Source organism: Garra rufa, chromosome 12 (assembly GCF_049309525.1).
Source record: "Garra rufa chromosome 12, GarRuf1.0, whole genome shotgun sequence".
NCBI lineage: Eukaryota > Metazoa > Chordata > Actinopteri > Cypriniformes > Cyprinidae > Garra > Garra rufa.
Genome location: NC_133372.1, coordinates 18,087,491 through 18,107,419, shown reverse-complemented (window position 1 = coordinate 18,107,419; position 19,929 = coordinate 18,087,491). Strand labels below are relative to the sequence as shown.

At 38.2% G+C, this 19,929-nt stretch overlaps 1 protein-coding gene across 1 annotated transcript in view; it reads left to right on the top strand.

The window, feature by feature from the left end:
- Positions 1–19,929, top strand: part of srp68 (signal recognition particle 68) — a 119,893-nt gene that overhangs the window by 24,323 nt on the left and 75,641 nt on the right. The window contains exons 6-8 of the mRNA XM_073851569.1: positions 16,876–16,985; positions 17,605–17,687; positions 17,828–17,968. Of these exons, the coding sequence (XP_073707670.1) occupies positions 16,876–16,985; positions 17,605–17,687; positions 17,828–17,968 (334 nt within the window). The remainder of the gene's footprint in view (positions 1–16,875; positions 16,986–17,604; positions 17,688–17,827; positions 17,969–19,929) is intronic.

Here is a 19,929-nt window from a genome sequence, read left to right as displayed (position 1 = left end):
TCTTACCAAACCTGTGTAGTTTGAGGCAGATCGGACATTTTATGGCTGAGTTATAACAACTTCTATGTCCATGGCGAAACATCAAACTTTGTCACGCCGCCACAGACACGCCCTTTAACGAAAACTCAAGATCTTCGCAATTTAACATCTCTAAGGCCTCTAGATCAGAATGACCAAATATAATGTTGATATCATTAAATCTCTAGGAGGAGTTTGATACAAGTCATTTCCTGTTGCCAACAGGTGGCGCTGTGATTATAATAGAATATTGGCCTTCAGATGTGTTCAGGCCAGGACTCTTATCGAATATGTGAAGTTTGAGGGAAATCGGACATTTTATGGCTGAGTTATAACAAGTTTTATATCCATGGCGAGACCTCGAAATTTGTCAGGCTGCCACGGACACGCCCTTTACCGAAAACTCAAGATCTTCACAATTTAACATCGCTCAGGCCTTTATATTAGACTGGCCTATTTTGGTATTGATCTGTATAAATCTCTAGGAGGAGTTGGTTGAAGAGTACAGCATGACACTTCCTGTTGCCTGCAGGTGGCGCTATGACTATAACTGAATAAGGGCATGTAGATGTCTTCAGGTCAGGAGTGTTATCACACATGTGAAGTTTGGGACAGATCGGACATTTTATGGCTAAGTTATAGCAACTTCCTTTTTCATGGCGAAACATCGAAATTTGCGAGGCCGTCACGGACACGCCCTCCGATGAAAACTCTAGATCTTCACAATTTAACGTCACAAAGGGCTTTAGATTAGACTCACCAAATTTGCTGTTGATCGGAATAAATCTCTAGGAGGAGTTCGTTCAAGTACGACGCCTGAAAATGGCAAAAATGACACAAATTTTGTTGAGAATATTAATATTAACCGACTTCCTGTTGGGTTCCGGATTTTGCTCCAAGAGGCTTTTTTGTAGGTATTGGTGTGTTACATGTGTGTACCGATTTCCGTGCATGTACGTGAATCACAGCTGAAAGCGCACACCGCTGAACATCTAAAGGTGGCGCTGTCGAGCCATTTTGCCACACCCACTTCTGAAACCCATATCAGACGTAAATTTTCGCCAGGTTTGATGTGTGTGCAAAGTTTTGTGAGTTTTCGGGCATGTTTAGGTCCTCTAAAATGCGATTCATTTTGGAGAAGAATAATAATAATAATAATAATAATAATAATAATAATAATTAAAGCTGCAAGCAGCGATGAACGGGCCCTCGCACACGGGCTCACCGCCGACCGGTGGCTTTAGCAACACAGCAAATGGTGGATAGTATGCTTTTAATACAGTAAAAATAGGAGAAATATGTCAAAGTCACTTAAATGTGCCAAATTTCCTGCTGCCAGCTGGTGGCGCTATGCCTATAACTGATTATTGACATGTAGATGTGTTCAGGCCACCACTTTCATCAAACATATGAAGTTTGGTGCAGATTGACCTTGGTATTTTTGAGTTAGTGAAAGATATGATATATCCTGCTGCCAACAGGTGGCGCTATGATAATATCTGAATATTGGTCTTTAGGTGTCTTCAGGCCAGGACTCTCACCAAACCTGTGAAGTTTGAGGCAGATCGGACATTTTATGGCTGAGTTATAACAACTTCTATGTCCATGGCGAAACATCAAACTTTGTCATGCAGCCACAGACACGCCCTTTAACGAAAACTCAAGATCTTCGCAATTTAACATCTTTAAGGCCTCTAGATCAGACTGACCAAATATAATGTTGATATCATTAAATCTCTAGGAGGAGTTTGATACAAGTCATTTCCTGTTGCCAACAGGTGGCGCTGTGATTATAATAGAATATTGGCCTTCAGATTGGTTCAGGCCAGGACTCTTATCGAACATGTGAAGTTTGAGGCAAATCGGACATTTTATGGCTGAGTTATAACAAGTGTATTATCCATGGCGAGACCTCGAAATTTGTCAGGCCGCCACGGACACGCCCTTCAACGAAAACTCAAGATCTTCGCAATTTAACATCACTAAAGCCTTTTTATTAGACTGACCGATTTTGGTGTTGATCTGATTAAATCTCTTGGACGAGTTTGTTGCAGAGAACAGCATGACACTTCCTGTTGCCAGCAGGTGGCGCTATGAGTAAAACTGAATATGGGCATGTAGATGTCATCAGGTCAGGAGTGTTATCACACATGTGAAGTTTGGGACAGATCGGACTTTGTATGCCTGAGTTATAGCAACTTCCTTTTTCATGGCGAAACGTCGAAATTTGCGAGGCCGCCATGGACACGCCCTCTGATGAAAACTCTAGATCTTCACAATATAACGTCACAAAGGGCTTTAGACTAGACTCGGCAAATTTGGCGTTGATCCGAATAAATCTCTAGGAGGAGTTCGTTCTAGTACGACGCCTGAAAATGGCAAAAATGACACAAATTTTGTTGAGAATATTAATATTAACAGACTTCCTGTTGGGTTCCGGATTTTGCTCCAAGAGGCTTTTTTGTAGGTATTGGTGTGTTACATGTGTGTACCGATTTCCGTGCATGTACGTGAATCACAGCTGAAAGCGCACACCGCTGAAAATCTAAAGGTGGCGCTGTCGAGCCATTTTGCCACACCCACTTCTGAAACCCATATCAGACGTAAATTTTCGCCAGGTTTGATGTGTGTGCAAAGTTTTGTGAGTTTTCGGGCATGTTTAGGTCCTCTAAAATGCGATTCATTTTGGAGAAGAATAATAATAATAATAATAATAATAATAATAATAATAATAATAAACGGAGCAGATTCAATAGGGTCCTCACACCATCGGTGCTCGGGCCCTAATAATAAACGGAGCAGATTCAATAGGGTCCTCACACCATCGGTGCTCGGGCCCTAAATATAGCTGCAAGCAGCAATTACGGGGCCAAGCACTCAAAAGCAGAAAATGAGGAGCTAAGGATGGCAGGAACAGCAGACCAACTGCAACAATAAGTAAAAAGAAGCCATTTTAGGATGATTTTAGTCAAAACGACAGAAAAATGATGTAGAACGCCTACTGATATGATTTAATGGCTTATTAGGTTTGACCAACAGGTGGCGCTGTTATCAAATCGATGTGGTGTGTTTAGTGTGAGATGACAAACGTTCACACAAAGTTTGGTGTCATTATGTCAAAGTTTTCCAAAGATATAGCCTTAGAGTCATTTTCACATCAAGCCTAAAATTTATAGAGGTGCAGTACGAAAACGGTTTCATCTATCATCATGAAATCCATAACTTTTTGTCAGCACAGTCTGAAGATGATCTGACTCGATTTTGGTGAAAATCGGACAAACGGTCTAGGACTAGTTCGAAAAAGTAGGTTTTCAACATAAATCAAAATGGCGGACAGGGAGTTTGGCCAACTGTTGCATAATTGGTATCTATGTTGTCGGCATGACCCAAGGAATATTTTGAGACCAGTTTCATTACAATAGGCTAATGCTATCTACAGTTATTAGCTTTTTTGTTCATTTTAAAACTAATGGTTAATGAATGCTTCATTACTCTTGACCAATAGGTGGCGCTGCTACCAAATTGATGTGGTGTAATCAGTGTGAGGTGTTAATGCCACATACCAAATTTGGTGCAAATATCTCAAAGCTTTGCAGAGATACAGCTTCCGATGCGCTTTGGCATCTTACTTGCAAATTCGTTGATGCGTTAAATGAAAACGGTTTCGAATATCGACACGAAATCCATAACTTTTTGTCAGCATGCTCTGAAGATGATCCGAGTCAAATTTGGTGAAAATCCGACTAACGGTCTAGGAGGAGTTCGAAAAAGTAGGTTTTCTACATTCATCAAAATGGCGAACAGGAAGTTAGGCCAACTGTTGCATAATTGGTATCTATGTTGTCGGCATGACCCAAGGAATATTTTGAGACCAGTTTCATTACAATAGGCTAATGCTATCTACAGTTATTAGCTTTTTTGTTCATTTTAAAACTAATGGTTAATGAATGCTTCATTACTCTTGACCAATAGGTGGCGCTGCTACCAAATTGATGTGGTGTAATCAGTGTGAGGTGTTAATGCCACATACCAAATTTGGTGCAAATATCTCAAAGCTTTGCAGAGATACAGCTTCCGATGCGCTTTGGCATCTTACTTGCAAATTCGTTGATGCGTTAAATGAAAACGGTTTCGAATATCGACACGAAATCCATAACTTTTTGTCAGCATGCTCTGAAGATGATCCGAGTCAAATTTGGTGAAAATCCGACTAACGGTCTAGGAGGAGTTCGAAAAAGTAGGTTTTCTACATTCATCAAAATGGCGAACAGGAAGTTAGGCCAATTTTGGCATAATTGGTATCAATGTTCTCGGCCTGACCCAAGGAATATTTTGAGATCACTTTTATTACAATAAGCCATTTTTTTCAGCAGTTATTAGCATTTTTCGAAATTTCGTTATAACTTTTGACCACAAGGTGGCGCTGGCCCCAAAATTGGTATGTACATTCAGGGCGTGGTGCCGAACATTTTTGTAATTATTGTCGAAACGATACGTTAATCCGTTCTCAAGATACAGCATTTTAAAGCTAAATTCAAAATGGCCGACACCCAAAATGGCTGACATGGGAAAATTGGATATGGTTCGACTCGGCATGATCCTCCGAATCTAACAAGACCAGTTTTGAGATTTTTGGTCAAACCACTGAGAAGTTATAAGCAAAAAAAGCCATTTTTAATATCTCCTGACCACTAGGTGGCACTGTGACGAAACACTGCAGGTAGCCTCAGGTCATGCTTGTTATAACACACACCAAGTTTGGTCTCAATACGACAAACCGTTGCCGAGATACGGCCTCACATCCATTTTTGCGCGCTTTTCGTAGAATTAATTAGCGCGTTATTCGAGAACGGTTTGTCCAATCAACTTGAATTCCATAACTTTTTGCCTGCATGGTCTGAAGATGATCTGAGCCAATTTTGGTGAAAATCAGACAAACCGTCTAGGACGAGTTCGAAAAAGTAGGTTTTACAAACAAAAAATTATAGAAAAAAAACTAAACCTTAGGATTTTTGAAATTTGGTGTTCATTCGACTCGGCATGACCCAAGGATTCAGGGAAAATTGGAATTTTGATTTTATGGCTTACGGTTCAAAAGTTATTAGCAAAAAGAAAGTGAAAGTTTGGACAAGTGGTGGCGCTAGAGAGTTTGAATTAGAGACTCCAAACTTGCTATGGTTAATGTTGAGTCGGCCCTCTATCAGTGTGCCAAATTATACAACTTTCCCGCAAGCGGTTCTATGGGCTGCCATAGACTTGCGGCGGAATAATAATAATAATAAGAATTCTAACGGTTTCAATAGGTGCCTTCGCACCTTCGGTGCTTGGCCCCTAATTAAAGCTGCGAGCAGCGATGAACGGGCCCTCGCACCCGGGCTCACCGCCGACCGGTGGCTTCAGGAAAACAGCAAACGGTGGGCAGTATGCTTTTAATACAGTAAATGTAGGAGAAATATGTCAAAGTCACTTAAATGTGCCAAACTTGCCGCTGCCAGCTGGTGGTGCTATGCCTATAACTGATTATTGGCATGTAGATGTGTTCAGGCCAGCACTATTATCAAACATATGAAGTTTGGTGCAGATTGACCTTGGTATGTTTGAGTTAGTGAAATATATGATATATCCTGCTGCCAACAGGTGGCACTATGATAATATCTGAATATTGGTCTTTAGGTGTCTTCAGGCCAGGACTCTTACCAAACCTGTGAAGTTTGTGGCAGATCAGACATTTTCAGGCTAAGTTATAACCACTTCTATGTCTATGCAGAAACATCAAACTTTGTCAGGCCACCACGGACATGCCCTTTAATGAAAACTCAAGATCTTCACAATTTAACATCTCTAAGGCCTCAAGATAAGACTGACCAAATATAATGTTGATTTAACTAAATGCAATCAATGCAAGGACTTCAGATAAATGCCAACTGTGAACCAGTATGCTACAAATTCCCTATTTTCTGATGAAGATGATAAGAACATGATTCATGATGATAGCAAAATGTTACTATTGCTTGCTTTACGTCCACCACTTCTGCTTAAATGTCATTGTTACCTATCTGTACAATTTTTGTGTGGATATTGCTTTGCTGGTGACTCCTGTTATAAGACATCACTCTTAAGTGCTACATAACTAAGAATCAATAAGGAAGACGGTGCCCAGTTGGCACATGCATTCACAGTAACCCTCTGCTAGTTTGGATTTTAAGTTTACAGAATTGAAAGGGTTACACTTTAAAATCAACACACAGACACATACACACAAAATATAAAATGTTGCCATCCAGTTTCATTTGTTAAAATTAACTATATTAGTTAACATGACCAATAAATAAATAGCATTTATTAATGTTAATTAATATTAAGCTAAAAAAAGTATTCATATAAAGTTTATGTACTGTGAATTAACATGAACATGAACACAGTTCATGTGGGTGTACAGCAATACACAATAAAGTGCTCTATAAACGCTTCATTCTTTCAAAATATCTTTAAAAATCAAGTTGAGTATTTTAACTGGGTGATACATATATATAACTGATCTTAAAATTATGGTTTTCAGATGTTTTGAAGAGATAACAGTAACGTTTGTTTTGTTGTCAAAGTTTGTCTTAATTTTTTATTATTATGATTTTATATTCAATAAATAACACTATGTAAATATTGTCTATCAATGAAGATAAATTGATCATGCTAAAAAGTTGTATTTTTTTAATCTTTTGCTATGTGACTGAATAGGACAAGTTCATGGTATAGTTCAGTAAAAAATAAATAAAAAACAACAACTGCAAAATACGAACAATGAAAGACTTAGTGACCCTTTATATTTTCTCAAAATATCAGACTCTCAAAGATCAGACATATTTATGTAATTACACTACATACAGTATGTGCATTTTGTTCAAAGATGGTCTGTAGAATGGCTCTCTACTCTGTCACCCTCTCTGCCTCTCACCCCTCCCCCCTGCAATAATGAGCTTCTCTGTGCCTGACTGAACGCACACACATACTGTAGAGACATTCACCAGAGTGACAGCAGGTTTCTGAGTTATCTTTTTAATTTTCTTTAATTCATTGAAGCTTGTATAAAATTTATATTTCCAGCACTTGCTCAGAATGATTAGATCTCTGTGTGAAAAAAGTTTTAAAGAGTTTGGATGCTGCACTTTAAAGATATAAAAAATTAGGGTTATGTTTTTTACTACATCTTTAAAAAATCACCACGTCAACACCGTTCGAGATATCCAAAATCCGCTCGCAATTTAACATCTTCAGAATCTTCTCTTCATGTTAAAAAAGTTTGGTGTGAACAGCTGGTTGTTCTTAGGAGTAGTGTGAATTTGTTTACTACCTGATTTTTCAAAAAATCCACCTTCAAATCAAAATAGCCGGCTTTCTGTTGGTCTTAGCTAATGAGTTTGATTTAGAAAGTTGTCCAGATTGATGAGAACAATATAAGTACAGAGTTTGGTGACTGTAGGAAAAACTAACCCCCCAACTTTTGTCAAAAGATGGCGCTATAGAGTGCCTGCTCCACGCCCATTTATGACCTTTTGCCAGTGTCTAACTATCATTAATATTGACGTGTGTGTTGAGTTTCATGAAATTCTAAGCATGTTATCTGCCTCGAAAAGACAGGAATGTAATTTTAAAGTTTGACACGTTGCCATGGCAACAGCATTTGATTTATCATCGACCCCTTTACATATTCTTATCGGCCGTGTTTTGACATGATTTTGATGAAGTTTAAAGAAAATCGAGTCAAATTAAGAGGCTGATTTCAAAGCATTTTGAAAATGACACGCTTCCTGCTGCCAGTTGGTGGCGCTATAACTTTGACTCATAATAGTCACATTTATGGAATCGGCATCATACAACGAACAAACTGGTGAAGTTTCATCAGAATCAGGCAATGTGTGCAACAGTTATTAGACACTTCCTGTTTCTCATTTCTCGCCATAACTTTGTCGCCTTGCCCCGGCCAAACCGTTCGAGATATCAAAAATCTCCTCGCAATTTAGCGTCCCCAATGTCTTGAGATCATGCTGACCGAGTTTGGTGACAATCCCATGGAATTCCTGGGAGGAGTACGTTAAATTCCAGAGCATGCGCTTTTTAAACAGCCCTAAATATCTCACTTCCTGTTGTGTGGAGCCTATGACATAGAGTACAAAAGTTGTTCAGCTCGGTGAGTTCTATATGTGTACCGAGTTTCATATCAATACGCGCAAGTATGTGTGCGCAGTACATCAAGTTTTCAAACTGTGTTCCAGGGGGCGCTGTAGAGGCCCTGAACCACGCCCGGGTCCCAGCCTCTGTGGCGTCCGGACGACGGCAGATTCCGACGTGTGTGCAAATTTTCAAGAGTTTTTGAGTATGTTAAGGCCCCCAAAAGTGCCCAAACGGTTGAAAAAAAAAAAAAAAAAAAAAAAAAAAAAATAAGAACCCTTAGAAGAACAATAGGGCCTTCGCCCTTTTGGGCTCGGGCCCTAATAATAAACGAAGCAGATCCAATAGGGTCCTCACACCATCGGTGCTCGGGCCCTAATAATAATAAACGGAGCAGATTCAATAGGGTCCTCACACCATCGGTGCTCGGGCCCTAATAATTAAAGCTGCAAGCAGCGATGAACGGGCCCTCGCACCAGGGCTCACCGCTGACCGGTGGCTTTAGGAAAACAGCAAACGGTGGGCAGTATGCTTTTAATACAGTAAATGTAGGAAAAATATATCAAAGTCACTTAAATGTGCCAAACCTCCTGCTGCCAGCTGGTGGCGCTATGCCTGTAACTGATTATTGACATGTAGATGTGTTCAGGCCAGCCCTTTCATCAAACATATGAAGTCTGGTGCAGATTGACCTTGGTATGTTTAAGTTAGTGCAAGATATGATATATCCTGCTGTCAATAGGTGGCGCTATGATGATATCTGAATATTGGCCTTAAGATGTCTTCAGGCCAGGACTCTTATCAAACATGTGAAGTTTGAGGCAGATTGGACATTTTATGGCTGAGTTATAACAACTTCTATGTCCATGACCAAACATCAAACTTTGTCAGGCCACCACGGACAAGCCCTTCAACGAAAACTCAAGATCTTCACAATTTAACATCTCTAAAGCCTTTTTATTAGACTGACCGATTTTGGTGTTGATCTGTATAAATCTCTTGGAGGAGTTTGTTGTAGAGTACAGCATGACACTTCCTGTTGCCAGCAGGTGGCGCTATGACTATAACTGAATATGGGAATGTAGATGTCTTCAGTTCAGGAGTGTTATCACACATGTGAAGTTTGGGACAGATCGGACATTGTATCCCTGAGTTATAGAAACTTCCTTTTTCATGGCGAAACATCGAAATTTGCGATACCGATTTGGACACGCCCTGAAAATGGCAAAAATGACAAAATTTGCTGAGAAAATTAAAAATAACCGACTTCCTGTTGGGTGTCAAATTTTGCTCCAAGAGGCTTTTTTGTAGGTATTGGACCCTATTTTAAATAGTTACCATGTTTTATGGTCTACAAGCATTTTTAAATATTATTTTAATAGTCTATAAGCATCTGTGAAATAATTATAAACAAATATATTAAAAATAAATACATATTAACTTAGTTGATTTTTTGGCCTTTTTGTATTTGTTTCTCATTCTAATTAAGTGAACTGAGCAGTATAGTGTCATACTTATAAGATACTTTGTTCTATCAGTCAGAGTGTATATATGTATTTAAATCACATAATTTATCCTTAAAAGATAAAACATTTTTTTAATGCTCTTTAAGCACCTATACAAAATAATTATGTAAAATTACACTGACAGTACAGTACATATCAACTGATTCTATGGATTATTGTCATTATTATACACTGACAATGAGCTAAATAGCATTAGAGGTCAAACGATTCCTTATCTTATGAGGACCTCTAGTGTTCATCCCTGGTATTAGAGCTTTAATCAGACGAATTTATTTGACACTTTTAATGTTTTTGGGGCCTCTGAGCATGATAACATTTTGAAACGACACGTATTTCCTAAGAATTTCTTGTTCTTTATATGTAAAAAGTTTTGATGAGTAAGAATAATGCAATTTAAAGATATATGAAAATAACTCTTCATCTTTTTTATTGTTACTTTCATAAATCACCACATCAACACCGTTCAAGATATCCCAAAGCCGTTCACAATATAGGGAACATTTTCCCTATATTCTGATGATGATGATAAGAACATGTAATTCATGATGATAACAAAATGTTATTATTGCTTGTTTTACGTCCACCACTTCTGCTTAAATGTCATCGTTACCTATCTGTTCAATTTGTGTGTGGATATTGCTTTGCAGGTGACTCCTGTTATAAGACATCGCTTTTAAGCGCTACATAACAAAGAATCAATTAGGAAAACGGTGCCCAGTTGGCACATGCATTCACAGTAACCCTCAGCCAGTTTGGAATTAAAGTTTACTGAATTGAAAGGGTTAAACTTTAAAATCAACACACAGACACATGCACACAATATATAAAATTGCCAACCAGTTTCATTTGTTAACATTAACTATATTAGTTAACATGAACAATAATTAAATAGTATTTATTAATTTGAATTTTAAGCCAAAAAAAGTATTCATATATTGTTTAATGGTAAAATAGTATATTTTAACATTAGTTTATGTTCTGTGAATTAACATGAACATGAACACAGTTCATGTGGGTGTACAGCAATACACAAAGTGCTCTATAAACGCTTCTTTCTTTCAAAATATCTTTAAAAATCAAGTTGAGTATTGTAATGGGGTAATGGGTTTCACTCTCTCTCTTCCTTTCACCCCTCCCCCCTTCAGTCTCTCTTACTGTGACTCAACTACGCACACACACAGAGACCCAGAGTGACAGCAGGTTTCTGATTTCGATTTTTAATTTTCTTTAATTCATAGAAGCTTGTAAAAAAATTATATTTACAGCACTTGCTCAGAATGATAAGATCTCTGTGTGAAAAAAGTTGTAAAGAGTTTGGATGCTGCACTTTAAAGATATAAAAAAATTACGGTTATGTTTTTTACTACATCTTTAAAAAATCACCACGTCAACACCGTTCAAGATATCCCAAATCCGCTCGCAATTTAACATCTTCAGAATCTTCTCTTCATGTTAAAAAAGTTTGGTGTGAATACCTTATTTTTCTTAGAAGGAGTGTGAATTTGTTTACAGCCTGATTTTTCCAAAAATCCACATTCAAATCAAAATAGCCGGCTTCCTGTTGGTCTTAGCTAATGAGTTTGATTTAGAAAGTTGTCCAGATTGATGAGAACAATATATGTACAGAGTTTGGTGACTGTAGGAAAAACTAACCCCCCAACTTTTGTCAAAAGATGGCGCTATAGAGTGCCTGCTCCACGCCCATTTATGACCTTTTGCCAGTGTCTAACTATCATTAATATTGACGTGTGTGTTGAGTTTCATGAAATTCTAAGCATGTTATCTGCCTCGAAAAGACAGGAATCAAATTTTAAAGTTTGACACGTTGCCATGGCAACAGTATTTGATTTATCATCGACCCCTTTACATATTCTCATCGGCCGTGTTTTGACATTATTTTGATGAAGTTTGAAAAAAATCAAGTAAAATTAAGAGGCTGATTTCAAAGGATTTTGAAAATGACACGCTTCCTGCTGCCAGTTGGTGGCGCTATAACTTTGACTCATAATAGTCACATTTATGGAATCGGCATCATACAACGAACAAACTGGTGAAGTTTCATCAGAATCAGGCAATGTGTGCAACAGTTATTAGACACTTCCTGTTTCTCATTTCTCGCCATAACTTTGTCGCCTTGCCACAGCCAAACCGCTCGAGATATCAAAAATCCCCTCGCAATTTAGCGTCCCCAATGTCTTGAGATCATGCTGACCGAGTTTGGTGACAATCCTATCGAAATCCTGGGAGGAGTATGTTAAATTCCAGAGCATGCGCTTTTTACACAGCCCTAAATATCTCACTTCCTGTTGCGTTGAGAAAATGACATGGAGTACAAAAGTTGTTCAGCTCAATGAGTTCTATATGTGTACCGAGTTTCATATGTGTACGTTCAAGTATGTGTGCTATATGGCCCTCAAAATTCCAGGGGGCGCTGTAGAGTCCCCTTGCCACGCCCCGGTACCAGCCTCTGTGACGTCCTGATGGCCGCAGATTCCGACATGTGTGCAAATTTTCAAGAGTTTTTGAGTATGTTAAGACCCCCTTAAGTGCCCGGAAGGTTAACAAAAAAAAAAAAAAATAAGAATCCTTAGAAGAACAATAGGGCCTTCGCCCTTTTGGGCTCGGGCCCTAATAATAATTAAAGCTGCGAGCAGCGATGAACGGGCCCTCGCACCCGGGCTCACCGCCGACCGGTGGCTTCAGGAAAACAGCAAACGGTGGGCAGTATGCTTTTAATACAGTAAATGTAGGAGAAATATGTCAAAGTCACTTAAATGTGCCAAACTTGCCGCTGCCAGCTGGTGGCACAATGCCTATAACTGATTATTGGCATGTAGATGTGTTCAGGCCAGCACTATTATCAAACATATGAAGTTTGGTGCAGATTGACCTTGGCATTTTTGAGTTAGTGAAATATATGAGATATCCTGCTGCCAACAGGTGGCGCTATGATAATATCTGAATATTGGTCTTTAGGTGTCTTCAGGCCAGGACTCTTACCAAACCTGTGAATTTTGTGGCAGATCAGACATTTTCAGGCTAAGTTATAACCACTTCTATGTCTATGCAGAAACATCAAACTTTGTCAGGCCACCACGGACATGCCCTTTAATGAAAACTCAAGATCTTCACAATTTAACATCTCTAAGGCTTCAAGATCAGACTGACCAAATATAATGTTGATTTAACTAAATGCAATCAATGCAAGGACTTCAGATAAATGCCAACTGTGAACCAGTATGCTACAAATGATGATAAGAACATGATTCATGATGATAGCAAAATGTTATTATTGCTTGCTTTACGTCCACCACTTCTGCTTAAATGTCATTGTTACCTATCTGTTCAATTTGTGTGTGGATATTGCTTTGCAGGTGACTCCTGTTACAAGACATCACTCTTAAGCGCTACATAACTAAGAATCAATAAGGAAGACGGTGCCCAGTTGGCACATGCATTCACAGTAACCCTCTGCTAGTTTGGATTTTAAGTTTACAGAATTGAAAGGGTTAGACTTTAAAATCAACACACAGACACATACACACAAAATATAAAATGTTGCCATTCAGTTTCATTTGTTAGCATTAACTATATTAGTTAACATGACCAATAAATAAATAGCATTTATTAATGTTAATTAATATTAAGCTAAAAAAAGTATTCATATATAGTTTATGTACTGTGAATTAACATGAACATGAACACAGTTCATGGGGGTGTACAGCAATACACAATAAAGTGCTCTATAAACGCTTCATTCTTTCAAAATATCTTTAAAAACAAGTTGAGTATTGAAATGGGGTGATATATATATATATATATATATAACTCATCTTAAAATGGTATAATTTTCAGATGTTTTGAACAGATAACAGCAAAGCTTGTTTTGTTGTCCAAGTTTGTCTTGAAATTGTTAATTTAAATTTTATATTCAATAAATAACACTATGAAAATAAATGTCTATCAATGAAGATAAATCGCTAATGCTAAAAGTTGCATTTTTCTTAATCTTTTGCTATGTGACTGAATAGCACAAGTTCATGGTATAGTTCAGTAAAAAATAAATAAATAAAAAAACAACAACTGCAAAATACATACAATGAATGACTTAGTGACCCTTTATATTTTCTCAAAATATCAGACTCTCAAAGATCAGACGTATTTATTTCGATTACACTATATATATATATATATGTGCATTTCTCAAAGATGGTCTATAGCAAGATAGCATGTTTCACTCTCTATCCCTCTCTCCCTCTCTCCCTCTCTCCCTTTCACCCCTCCCCCCTTAAGCCACTCTAACTGTCATTCTGCAGTGACTGAACACAGTCAGGCAGAGTGAGGTTTCTGAGTTCTTTTTTTAATTTTCTTTAATTCATAGAAGCTTGAATAGTTTTGATATTACCAGCACTTGCTCAGAATGATTAGATCTCTGTGTGAAAAAAGTTTTAAAGAGTTTGGATGCTGCACTTTAAAGATATAAAAATAATTTTTACTATATCTTTAAAAAATCACCACGTCAACACCGTTCGAGATATCCCAAATCCGCTCGCAATTTAACATCTTCAGAATCTTCTCTTCATGTTAAAAAAGTTTGGTGTGAACAGCTGGTTGTTCTTAGGAGTAGTGTGAATTTGTTTACTACCTGGCTTTTCAAAAAATCCACATTCAAATCAAAATGGCCGGCTTTCTGTTGGTCTTAGCTAATGAGTTTGATTTAGAAAGTTGTCCAGATTGATGAGAACAATATAAGTACAGAGTTTGGTGACTGTAGGAAAAACTAACCCCCCAACTTTTGTCAAAAGATGGCGCTATAGAGTGCCTGCTCCACGCCCATTTATGACCTTTTGCCAGTGTCTAATTATCATTAATATTGATGTGTGTGTTGAGTTTCATGAAATTCTAAGCATGTTATCTGCCTTGAAAAGACAGGAATCTAATTTTAAAGTTTGACACGTTGCCATGGCAACAGCATTTGATTTATCATCGACCCCTTTACATATTCTTTATCGGCCGTGTTTTGACATGATTTTGATGAAGTTTAAAGAAAATCGAGTAAAATTAAGAGGCTGATTTCAAAGGATTTTGAAAATGACACGTTTCCTGCTGCCAGTTGGTGGCGCTATAACTTTGACTCATAATAGTCACATTTATGGAATCGGCATCATACAACGAACAAACTAGTGAAGTTTCATAAGAATCAGGCAATGTGTGCAACAGTTATTAGACACTTCCTGTTTCTCATTTCTCGCCAAAACTATGTCGCCTTGCCACGGCCAAACCGTTCGAGATATCAAAAATCCCCTCGCAATTTAGCATCCCCAATGTCTTGAGATCATGCTGACCAAGTTTGGTGACAATCCTATAGAAATCCTGGGAGGAGTACGTTAAATTCCAGAGCATGCGCTTTTTAAACAGCCCTAAATATCTCACTTCCTGTTGCGTGGAGCCTATGACATAGAGTACAAAAGTTGTTTGGCTCAGTGAGATCTATATGTGTACCGAGTTTCATATCAGTACGTGCAAGTATGTGTGCGCAGTACATCAAGTTTTCAAACTGTGTTCCAGGGGGCGCTGTAGAGGCCCTGAACCACGCCCGGGTCCCAGCCTCTGTGGCGTCCTGATGGCCGCAGATTCCGACGTGTGTGCAAATTTTCAAGAGTTTTTGAGTATGTTAAGGCCCCCAAAAGTGCCCGGAAGGTGTAAAAAAAAAAAAAAAAAAAAAAAAAAAAATAAGAACCCTTAGAAGAACAATAGGGCCTTCGCCCTTTTGGGCTCGGGCCCTAATAATCCTTAGAAAAACAATAGGGCCTTCGCCCTTTTGGGCTTGGGCCCTAATAATCCTTAGAAGAACAATAGGGCCTTCGCCCTTTTGGGCTCGGGCCCTAATAAGAATCCTTAGAAGAACAATAGGGCCTTCGCCCCTTTGGGCTCGGGCCCTAATAACCCTTAGAAGAACAATAGGGCCTTCGCCCTTTTGGGCTCGGGCCCTAAAAATAAGAACCCTTAGAAGAACAATAGGGCCTTCGCCCTTTTGGGCTCGGGCCCTAATTAAGAGGCTGATTTCAAAGCATTTTGAAAATTACACGCCTTCTGCTGCCAGTTGGTGGCGCTATAACTTTGACTCATAATAGTCACATTTATGGAATCAGCATCATACAACGAACAAACTGGTGAAGTTTCATCAGAATCAGGCAATGTGTGCAACAGTTATTAGACACTTCCTGTTTCTCATTTCTCGCCATAACTTTGTCGCCTTGCCACGGCCAAACCGTTCGAGATATCAAAAATCTCCTCGCAATTTAGCATCCCCAATGTCTTGAGATCATGCTGGCCGAGTTTGGTGACAATCCCATGGAATTCCTGGGAGGAGTACGTTAAATTCCAGAGCATGCACTTTTTAAACAGCCCTAAATATCTCACTTCCTGTTGCGTGGAGCCCATGACATAGAGTACAAAAGTTGTTCAGCTCGATGAGTTCTATATGTGTACCGAGTTTCATATCAATATGTGCAAGTATGTGTGCACAGTACATCAAGTTTTCAAACTGTGTTCCTGGGGGCGCTGTAGAGGCCCTGAACCACGCCCGGGTCCCAGCCTCTGTGGCGTCCGGACGACGGCAGATTCCAACGTGTGTGCAAATTTTCAAGAGTTTTTGAATATGTTAAGGCCCCCAAAAGTGCCCCAACGGTTGAGGAAAAAAAAAAAAAAAAAAAAAGAATCCTTAGAAGAACAATAGGGCCTTCGCCCTTTTGGGCTCGGGCCCTAATTAACCTTGGTCCGAACTAACAGTATTAGTGATTACCAAAATCATTTTTTAGCTTTCTGTATTGATTAGTCCTCCAATATGCAATATGCAATAAGCTTTTTAGTAACAGTAGGCTATGTCTAATGCTATAATTATTGCGGTTATCTATGAATACAAATAGTCAGCTGCTTTATAGTCTTTTTCTTCAGATTTTTGTCTTTTCATTTTATTACGACCAGTGGTCTGAAAATTACTGGACTGAAACTGGCAACTGGTTTAGAAACGCTTCTCATTATAAAATTTGTGAAATGCTGTAATGAAGTGAAATTCTTGGTGTATATTTATCCTGTTTATGGTGTGTAAAAAAAAAAAAAAAAAAAAAAAAATCTGTTGACTAATACTGTGGACTGTTTGCAGGACCATCTATGAGAAACTGGCAAGTGCTTTTACTGAGGAGCAGGCAGTGCTTTATCATCAGAGAGTGGAAGAGATTTCACCTAACATCCGATACTGTGCATATAACATTGGTGAGAAACTGAGACTGGTGAAGGCTAAGGGGGCCATGCATGCATGAATGGAATAAAGCACAACACTCAATATTGCAGCTGTTCTGTCACCTTACAGTTAAATAAGACAATCGTCTTTTTCATAGAGGCAACAAAATGCTCAATATGTCAGTTATAGGTATGGAAGTCCACCTTACAGTTCAAAGAACTGGTTACCTATTTGTTTACTCCAGATATGTATGTGGATATGCTGGAAAACTTGTTGAATGTTATTGATACATATTCAAATTGTGTTCCTGTATTTTAAACAGTAGAGTATGCCACCAGCAATGTCAGTGAGATCTGTAGATTATATGATCTGCTGGAATATAAAATTACATCAAGTACATTCTAAAGTACAGTAGTATATATACATATATATGTCACCAAATATGTTTAGGCGGCAAGGTAAAGTTTCTGTACCTGCATTCTTAGGAACATTGCAACTATGGCCACTGACTGAAGACTGGCCTTAAAGAGGCTTTTCAAATGTTTTAACCTTCATACAAGCATACTAAACACACACACACACACACAAACACACACACTTTTTGTTAAAATCACAGCCATCTTGCTCATATACTCTGTGTTTGTTCTGTAGGTGACCAGAATGCTATAAACGACCTCATGCAGATGAGGCTCAGTGCAGGAGGAGGTGGTGGCATGATGGCCGAAAAATTGGAGGTCAGGGGTTTTGTCTTCGCTGTTTTTTTGTCTTGGAAAATCACAATTGGATAATTTGTGTACTGTATTTTAGAAAATTAGTAAATTGGATTAGCATGTTTACAATCTATAATGTTGTGTTCTCTCTTTCTGTCTTTCAGGCACTAATTACTCAGACGAGAGCTAAGCAGGCAGCTGTGATGAGTGAGGTTGAGTGGAGAGGTCGTACAGTGCCTGTCAAAATTGACAAGGCCAGAATCTTCCTGCTGGGTCTGGCAGACAATGAAGCTGCTATTATACAGGTTTATAAACCCATCTCAATTCTTTTTGTATTTGCATGTGGTGCTGACCTTGATAGAAGTGACTTTAGCCCATCCTGTTGTTAAAAATGGGTCGGAATGAGCTAAGGTGTATTGGTTAATGTCAGTTTAGTCTTTTATTAGTTAATATACACTATAAAGCCTAAAACTAACAGATATAAGGGGCAGGCAGCAGGATCCAAGCAGATGGGGAAGGGTCTATAATGACTACAAACATCCATTTGGCAGAACGCAGAATAGATGCTAAAGATACTAGTCAGAAAAGAGTTTTCAGTCAAATTAAAAATGGCAGTAAATATTATGGCATGTTATAACTTCCTTAGTTAGGAAAGCATAAGAACAAAACATTTTATATATAAATGCAAATGTACATTTCCCATACCATATGTACCACATTTGATGCAAAATTACTGCCACCTGCTCAGAGATGCACTGTAGAGTTTGGTGACTGTAGGTTCACCAAACTGTTCACATCAATTTAGTCAAAAATTAGCAGAACAGATCCCTTCCTCCAAGCCTGTTTTTTTTTTTTTTGCCTAATGATTGTCAGCTCTGATTAATGTGGTGATTTTCATGAAATTAAAGGGATAGTTCACCCAAAAATTAAAATTTGATGTTTATCTTCTTACCCCCAGGGCATCCACGATGTAGGTGACTTTGTTGTTTTCAGTAGAACACAAACAAAGATTTTTAACTCAAACCGGTGATGTCTGTTAGCCATATAATGACAATGGATGGGTACCAAACCTTTTAAAAGTAAAAAAAAAAAAATATGCACAGACATATCCAAATTACACCCTGTTGCTCGTGATGATACATTGATGTCCTAAGACACGAATTGATAATTTTTTGCGAGAAACTGAACAGTATTTATATCATTTTTTAGCTCTGATACACAGCCACGTCCAACCGTCCTAAGGCCCGTTTCACACCGCAAGCGTGAGCAGAGCGTAAGCAGCGCGTATTTTTTTTCGGCGCCCATGTTAACAAATGAGTGCATTCACACTGGCAGCAGGGGCAGCGCGTGAGCGTCAAGCAGGAGCGTCGTGAGTCTATTTTTGCTGTGCTGCTCACGCTCAAATAAAGGGACAGTACACTTTTGATGGCCAAAATAAATATGATTTCACACAAAAGTTTTATAAAATGCATGGAACAAGCTTAGAATGCACATATAATCGTCTAGTGAGTTTAACAAGAATCGTAATCAAAAGAAAAAAAAAAAATACAAAATATGTAGGCCTAGGCTACAGAAGATATAAATGTGTTTTAATTATTCAGTTTGGTTGCAAGGCAAGCATGGTGTATTAAAAAAAGCCAGAAACTTACTAAATGTTTTACGGCAGATTATTATTTATTTATTTATTTTGCATCGAGAAAAAGATGCTTTGATTGAGTCTTGAATTGTATAAAGTACTATATAAATAAAGGTAAAATACAATAAAAAAATATAAAAATAATAATAAATGAAAAATGTAAAAAAAATACACATATATAGAGGCTCTAGCGCTACCCATATTTTACCTCATTCGTGTGCAGCTTTATGATTAGGGGAGCACAACGTAACACTTTTTGCATTGCTCAGTTTGTGTAAATGTTGTTTGTCTAGTACAAATATGTCGCTTTGTTCCATAATTACAGTGTGTACGTATTTTTTTTTTTTTATTTACCTCAAAAGAAGGGAAGTGAAGTGTGACAACATGCCAAGCTGGTGGGATACAATGTAACACGTGAGGAGCACTTTGTAACATCACCAAATGACAGCTTAAAATGTTATCTGATCGAATGAAAAAAATATACACGACAAACTTAAATATTTGGTCAATAAAATAAAACTTTCTCAAATTATTAGCTTTGTTTGTGGCCCGCGCTCCCCTATATGCTTTATGATCCCACCAATAATTATTGGGTTGAAGCTGCTTCTGCAGTTTCATTATCAATTTCAT